Here is an 8,328-nt window from a genome sequence, read left to right on the forward strand (position 1 = left end):
GATTGCCAAATGACGAAATGAGATGTGAAAAAAATGATCCACATAACACCTCTATTTGAGATGCAAAATACACTGAGGTGTCAATCCAATTGACGTCTCTTTTGGAAAAATACACATGAGCGTCAATTGGATTGGGGATATCATGTGCCATAGCCAATCCAATTGACTGCATCATGTGTCCTAGCCAATCCAATTGATTGCATCGTGTGCCCTAACCAATCCAACTAGCAAATGCACTCTATTTGAGATTTTTTTTTTAAACATATTATGGTATTTGGGAAATTTATTTGAAAAATTGGATTATTTTGATAAAAAAAAAAAAAAAAAGCTAGTTATAATAACAACTATAATTACTAATTTCTATCAATATTCCTTCTAGAACCATCGACCGAATTCAGTTGGAAATTCGACAACCCAAACCCAGATAGAAACCGATTGAGTTGGACGCAAACTGAAAAAAATGGTGAACTACTTGCTGATGATCAGTGCCGAACTTGAAAACTTGACCAATCTTGAACCTCAAGGTGGCTGCGATGATCCCAATTTCTCCTATTTCTTCAAGGTACCGCAATCTCTTTGTATTTTCTTCAACATGTGTTTTTCTTCTTCTTCATTTTCATTAATTTCTTTATCTTTGCGATGATGATAGTTGAAATGTGGAAGATGTGGAGAATTGAGCCAAAAGGAAACCTGCGTGTCTCTGAACGACACCGTTCCTCTTCCAGCTGGTAGGGGCACTACTCATCTTGTTCAAAAGGTAATCTAATCTCAGCTCCGCATTTTATCAAACAGTTGGTAAGCCTTTAAATTATTACACTAGCAAGGTTTTAAATTGTGGTTGCAGTTACTTCACAATCCTTGATGTTGCTGTTCAAATTTTGATTGTGGAACTTTTTCTAAAATCCTGAAAATACACAACTTATGCCCTGGTTTGGATTAAGAACTTATGCCTAGTTTGAATAAACAACTTATTTGTAGTTTATAGCACAAGTGCTTATCATGATAAGGGCGTATGTATAAACTGTTATTATTATAAAAGATAAAATGAAGTTAAATTGCTTTCAAATAAAGTATAAACTATTTTGAAGAACTTAAGAAATAAGTTAAAAATATATTATGATTCATGAATAATGTCATAAGTTGTTTTCGAAAGTTCTTTCAAATAGTCTCACAAAACTTCTGTCATTAGATAAGCTCAAATAAATCAATCCAAACATGCCCTTAATCAAGAGATTTATTAAGGTATAAGTTATTTCTGTATCAAAAGATAAAATAAAGTTTAATTGTTTTCATATAATAAGCTATAAGACGTTTTCATAAGTAATATTAAGCTCTCTTAAACTGACTCCAAGTATTTAGCTATGCAGATAAGCTCAAATAAATCAATTAAAATAGATTTTTAATATGTCAGTTGTCACATAGTAATATTATTGACATATGTAGAGAGAATAATTTTTTCAAGAAGCACTGATAGCAAAGTGTAAAGGAAAAGTTGAAGTATTCCTTGCTATGACTCTTCTAAACAGAAACGCATTTGCTTGACTTCTGTGTAAGGTGTTGTGAATTTAGAAGGGCTTTTCTTGTTTATCGTGAGCATAATATTTAAGTTTAGTTTGGATTGACTTATTTGATCTTATTTATTGGCATATGCATGTGTGTGACCGTTTGAGAGACCTCATGGAAACAGCTTATGACATGTCCACAAGTTGTTTTTATCTTATTTTCATAAACTTCTCAGGATACCTTATAAAAACAGCTTATGGCTTATTTAAAAACAATTTCACTATGTTTATCTTTTGTTATAGAAATAGTTTATACATGAACACTTATATGATAACCATTTATGCTATAAGCGGTCAATTAAGTTGTTTACCGAAAATATGGTTTTATTTTAGTTGCAGGATCCCATAAGTTAGTCCTAATCCAAAGTGGGCTGTTATATTTAGATATTAAACCTGTATTTACATTTTATTATATTCTCTAACATGGATAACATGTGCATTCAGAGAGTTCCCCACTAAACTTACTTGTATATGCATGGTTGAGAAAAGGAAAGGCAGCATTATCCCAAATTTCCAATATATTATTTGCATACTTGATTTTTATGGATTCATCATTAGATAACTTTTTATCCAACTAGCTAGAATGGGTCTATTACAGAAACACAAAGGAAATGTAGCTCATGGTTTGCATACAGCTACTATCCGACTCGGTTTAGGTTTTTAGTTGTCTGACTTCTTATACTTGACATTATGACTGAGAAAATTATATTAAGTTTGCTCTTGTACTGTTTGTGTTCCATCAATGTCATAGGAGGCACATTCTGGAAATTTTATTAATTCTGCTGCATAGTTTTAGAGTTAGTAATTAAACTCTAGTTTAATCGAAATAACTTGTTAGATACAAAGTTGTTATTGAGTTAACCAAAGTTGTTAGGAAGTTAACTTGTTTGTTGTTATGCAGTTAACTATATATTGGGGATTAATCCCATTGTGTTATTCATTCTGAATTTTACTGTAGTTATTTTGATTAAACTAGAGTTTTAATTACTAACTAAAAATGACATGTACTATTGTAATTTGTGCGGATGTAGTAATATTTAGCCTGTATGTATCTGCTGCTGATGGCTTCTTGACTCCCTTTGTTTGGTATACAGTGCAAGTTTTGTGGCAGGGAGAGCACAGTAACTATGATCCCAGGCAGAGGAAAACCACTCACCCAGGAAACAAGTGAATCTGGGAAGTTTTCCCCACTGATGTTATTTGACTGCAGAGGCTATGAGCCGATAGAATTTGTATTCGGCACTGGATGGAAAGTTGAGTCGGTGAGTTTCTTTGTTGTTTCTTTGATGTTTTCATTACTTAAGGCATCATGTCTTTGATATTCTCCTCTAATTGCTCCATGTTGCTGATTATAAGCTGGATATGGTGAATTGCTCATATACTCTATCTCTGTTGTATGTTTCATTTGCTTTTTAGTCAGTAATTGTTGCAGTAAGATGTCACATTTGGTATTGTTTGATGCTTATTGTCGACAACTGGATATGTATTCTCATTGGTGTCAATTCTGTCTGAAATGTTTACCTGCAAAACTCCAAACTTGGAAGAATTTGATGTGATTAACTTCAAAGTCTTCTACTCTAAAATATGAGAAATTAAACCAATACTCATACGAGAAGATGAGCAAGTTCAAAGTAATTTTCATTCTTCACAATTTTTAAGTCTAAATTATTGAGATTTGCCAGATATGCCGTCCCCCTCTGCCCTCTTGCATCAAGTTTCATGCTAACTATTGAGTATTAACCCTCCCAGTTCCTAGGGGGAGAGGCCTTAATAATCTGAAGTTTGGCCTAGAGATATGTAAAGTATGGTCAATGATTGTTAACTCATGTGCTCCATATCGGTTCAATCTTAACAACTCATTAACCACTTTAGCTCAATCACTTGTCAAATTTCATGTTATAGTTGTACTAAATGATTTCCCAAAGTGAGGGAAACCTATATCTTCCATCTTTAAGCACCAGCTTTCTTCTTTAGCATGCAATTTGTATTATTCTTCCCCCATATATTCTCTAACTCTAGGCATACTCACCTGATTTTCATTTTCAATTTTGACGAACATGCTTCAGACATTTTTGTTGCATTATAAAATTTTCACTTGTTTGTCCAATTTTCCTTTTAATGCGAGTTGTATTTTGTAGCTGGAGGGAACAAAGTTTGAGAATGTTGACTTGTCAAGTGGAGATTATGCTGAATATGATGAAAAGGGTGAGTGTCCAGTCATGATATCCAATCTTAAAGCTACGTTTGATGTGGTGAAGTAAAGAGAACTAGTTTGATGTTTGAATAATTCCTTGGTGTATAAATGTTGGTAATCTTGAGGTACATCATAACCGGACTGTAAACTTCCTCTTAATATTACACAAAATATCCTGGGATATTTCTTGGAGGGAATTAACAACTTCCAAGGGATTTGATCAAGTTTACTTTGCATTTCATATTGAGATGTTTACTGTTTCAAGAGAGTTGAGTGTTTCGCAGAAGCAAAAGGTTTTAGCTTTTCAAAAAAGTTGACTGTGATTTATTTTACTATTTTGAGATAAAATTTGCAAATTATCCCTTAAATTATTTTGTTAAACAGATTTAGTTACAATTTAATATCAAGTTTTAGATTTAAAAAGTAAACGTAGATAACTATTTTTTAATCTCAATTTTAATTCAAGTTAAGATTCAGACCATTTAAGCAAATGTTCGTCCGAAGATGTTATATCCAAAAAAAATGTATATGTTTCTTGCATTATTATTATATATATATATATATATATATATATATATATATATATTATATATATATATATATATATATATATATATATATATATATATATATATATATAAACTAACCACTATCTTGCATTTCGTAAGACAAATTAGTCCCTCGTGTTAGATTGGGAGGTTAATTGATTCAAATGTACTGATGTTGTCATTTTTTTTAAATAATCATTTTTTTAAAAAATCGAAAATAAGTAATTATTTAAAAAAATTATCAAAATAACCGTGTTTTGAAGAGGATGCGTTAGATGAATTGGCGTACCCTTAATGTATGAAGAGGAAGCGTCAATAATATTGGTGCATGCATTGAGCTCCTCATGAGGAAGCGCTAATGCTAGTGACATTTGCATTGGGCCCTCATGAGGAGGCGTCAATGCTAGTGACATCTGTGTGTGTTTGGTTGTGTGAGCGTTAATTCATCTGGCGCCTATGTGTGCTTGATTGTGTGGGCGTCAATCCCTTAGGCGCTCACGTGTTTGTACAATTGATGTTTTGTCTCTATAAATACCACGCCTTTGATACAATATTTTTCACTAAAACTCATCTCCTAATACCATAATTTGTCTAGTTCAACCACCATCAATTTCAATTTTCTCTGTTTTAACAATGTCTGCATACATTCAGAAACGAAATGCTGATGTAATATTTTCCCTCGTTGCGGCTCTAATACAGATTCGACTTTGGAACACAGATACGTTTGAACGTCTTAATCGGACGTTGTACAGTTGGTTAGAGGGAGAAATTGGAGAGGATGAACGGATTAGAAGAATACAATGACTTATGTTCACGTTCAACCAAAACGGAAAAATGCGCGAATGGGTGGATATTAAGACCGATCAAGACGCTCGTAGGATGATGCATTACATGTTCAAAATTGTTTTAATGGTTGTAATTGCATAGTTCTTGTATTGTATTTGTTATAATTATTTGTGTTACTGTTTATGTAATGCTACTTTCGTCACAGACGTCTAACATGAAATAAATTTAATTTTTTATATATTGCAATAGAGGTACATGTAAATTTATCTGGTTGTGCTCGTTCTAACACTAGGACAGTTATTACGATTGTGACCTGACCGACGACATGAACTACATAGTTTAACCATTTTGTTTGCCGTATCCATTACGGTTCGAATCTGGGTGCTGTTTGGGCGACCATTTTTCTTCCTTCGCATAACTTCCTTGTGTCAGACGATGGCCTCTTGATATTTTGGCCAATAATCCTCTTTTGCCACTACGAAAAAACTAATTTTATAAACATTTGAAAGGCTGGCGACTTTGTAAACTTCAGATAGCAAGTAAGATGGATCTCTTCGAACCTTTGAGCATGCCACAATTACATGGGAGCAGGGGGTACGAAAGGCTTGGAACTTTCCACAGTCGCACCAACCTCTATCTAGTTCGACTCTTTACTGTCCCATCGACATGCCCTCATTGTGATCCATGAACTCGGCAACACTAAACCAACCTTTAGTTCGGTCAAAGACCGTAACTACGTGTGTGATTGCTTTGGCAGCTTCATGTCCGATGAATTTCGTTGAAGCATCATTGAACAACTGTCCAGATTGCAACACCGAACTCCATTTTGAGCGTCTGGTTTCAAACAACGCCCCTAGCCTGAAATATGTAGCCTGCACCAAAGCGGTTATTGGTAGGTTACGGATGCCTTTGAAGACATAGTTCATTGATTCCATAAGATTTGTTGTCATGTGGCCCCAACACTGACCGTTGTCGTATGCCCTAGTCCACTTCTCCAATGGAATACCATCGATCCACCGTACCGCATCTTCGTTTGACAATCTTATTTCTTCGCGGTAGTGTTTGAAAGAAGATTCTGATAATGCGTAACCTGCATTGACAACCTTCTTCCGCAACGTCTTATCTTTGATTTCCCGCATGAAATTCTGAGCAATATGTCTAATACAGAACACATGCGTCGAAGGAGGATTTTGCCAACCGTTATCAATGTTATTATATGCACTGCCTGTCGGAGATCAAACATAAGTTAGGCTGAGGTGCAACGTGCAATCGGAGATTTCTTATGAAAAAACTCCATTCCTCAGCAGTCTCCCCTACAACTAGGGCAAATGCGATTGGAAAAATATTGATGTTCCCATCTTGTGCCACTGTCATCAGTAACATTCCTTTGTATTTTTCGTACAACCATGTACCATCAATTTGTATAATTGGTTTACAGAAAGAAAAACCTATGATACGTGGTTGATACGGCCAAAATAGACGGTGAAATATTCTATTTCCAACAGCACACGTACCATCTGGTGTATAGGCGGGCAATGTTTCCATCTTGACAATTGTCCCGGGAGCATATTGTTTTAGAGCCAACATGTATTTTGGAAGGTGTTTGTAAGACTCCTCCCAATTGCCAAACACTTTTTCAACAGCTTTTGTCCTAGCTATCCATGTCTTCCTATATGATGGAGTGTACTCGTATTCTGCCCTAATATGCGAGATTATTGCACTCACCTTTAACGACGGATTATCGCCAATGACAGACAATATTTCATCGCATATTAGCTGAGAGCTTAATTTACGATGATCCTGCATTGGGTTTGTCAACATGCATGTGTGATCTGGACCCATTGATCCAATCTCCCAAGGCTCGCTCCTCTTCCGGTACGAAGATGACAACCTAAAAAGGTAGTGTTCATTTGAATAATAAACTTTATACCTCGATGCGTGAGTTCTGTCAACTCTGAAATCAGCTGATAGTTGTATGTGGAATTTCTTAATGGCTTTTACACATTCCTCTTTTGTGCGAAATGTGTCTCCTTGTTTCAAAGATCCTTGCATCTGCACGTAAGGATTATACCATACATCTGCTGAAGGTTCATCTGAACCCAAATTCAACCTTGTCATGTGTTAGGGTGGGCAGTATACATGACTTGCTGGTATTGGTTCCTCTTCCTCTTCAGCGTTCACCATCGAATCAACCATGATCTCAGCTTCTTCTTCTTCGTCGTCTGGAACATTCACCTTAGCTTGTTCGTCATCAGTCTCACAAAACACTTGTGGCTGATCAATGAACCGAAACACCTGTTGTCGATGTGGTAATATATACAACTCTATATCGTTGTAACCAGATTGTTCGTGACTGACAAACATATGCTAAACATCGTCATCATCTCGAATCTTCTTCTGATAAAATTTTACCTAGTTTTCTGCAAACCAAACTGGATTTTTATAGATGATTTGGCCCATATTACTGCTTTGCAATTTCTTTTCTATTCTTTGTTTCAAATGTGAAAATTTTGATCTTCGATTTATTGTAAATCGAGTTACCTCTGTGTTTCAAAAACAAAAATCAAACAACTGATGATCAAATATTTCACCTCCGACATGGGCACTGATCATGTAATGTTGTGTGGAAGACATTTTATTCAAATATTAAATATGTAGATAGCTTTAATGGAATTGAATGCATTGCTAAGTTGTTTATTTGCACAACATAAATAGCGTTGCATTGCTAACTTGGTCGTTGCATTGATAACTTGGTCATTGTCTGTACAGACTTGACCATGCATGCAGTAGAAAGAATCAAACATGCAGAGAAAAGAGTGACAAGAACACACATGCGTCAGGGAATCAAGGAATCTCTGAACCCTGAGCCCTAATATTCTCACCTAGGCGCCCATTCCCTAGGCGCCATAAAGTAACTGGGGCGCCAAAAGGAAGGGCGCCCCTTCACAAAATTTGGACTTAGGCGCCAATAGGAAGGGCACCCCTTCCCATTGCCCTACACTAAGGTGCCAAGAGGAAGGGCACCTCTTCCTTGCATGTGAAGAATCACATGCAGGCGCCAAGAGGAAGGGCGCCTCTTCCCTTGCATGTGGATTCTTCACATGCGCCTAGAAGAGAGATTCCTCACATGCTTTCTGAAGTTTGTCATTCCCTTGTCTTTTCTTGCCAATGCATGCAACCAATCCCATTCATCTTAGGTTGCAAACCTACTCACTCATTCATCTATAAATAGCCTCTC

At 35.8% G+C, this 8,328-nt stretch overlaps 1 protein-coding gene across 1 annotated transcript; it reads left to right on the top strand.

Moving 5' to 3' along the window:
* Nucleotides 1-344: 344 nt before the first annotated feature.
* LOC127092713 (uncharacterized) lies at nucleotides 345-3,997 on the top strand. The gene is made up of 4 exons (XM_051031598.1): nucleotides 345-562; nucleotides 650-757; nucleotides 2,657-2,824; nucleotides 3,701-3,997. The coding sequence occupies exons 1-4, from the start codon at nucleotides 461-463 to the stop codon at nucleotides 3,821-3,823; spliced, it is 501 nt and encodes a 166-aa protein (XP_050887555.1). The 5' UTR covers nucleotides 345-460; the 3' UTR covers nucleotides 3,824-3,997.
* The last annotated feature ends 4,331 nt before the right edge of the window (nucleotides 3,998-8,328 follow it).

Source organism: Lathyrus oleraceus, chromosome 6 (assembly GCF_024323335.1).
Source record: "Lathyrus oleraceus cultivar Zhongwan6 chromosome 6, CAAS_Psat_ZW6_1.0, whole genome shotgun sequence".
Classification (NCBI taxonomy): Eukaryota; Viridiplantae; Streptophyta; class Magnoliopsida; order Fabales; family Fabaceae; genus Lathyrus; species Lathyrus oleraceus.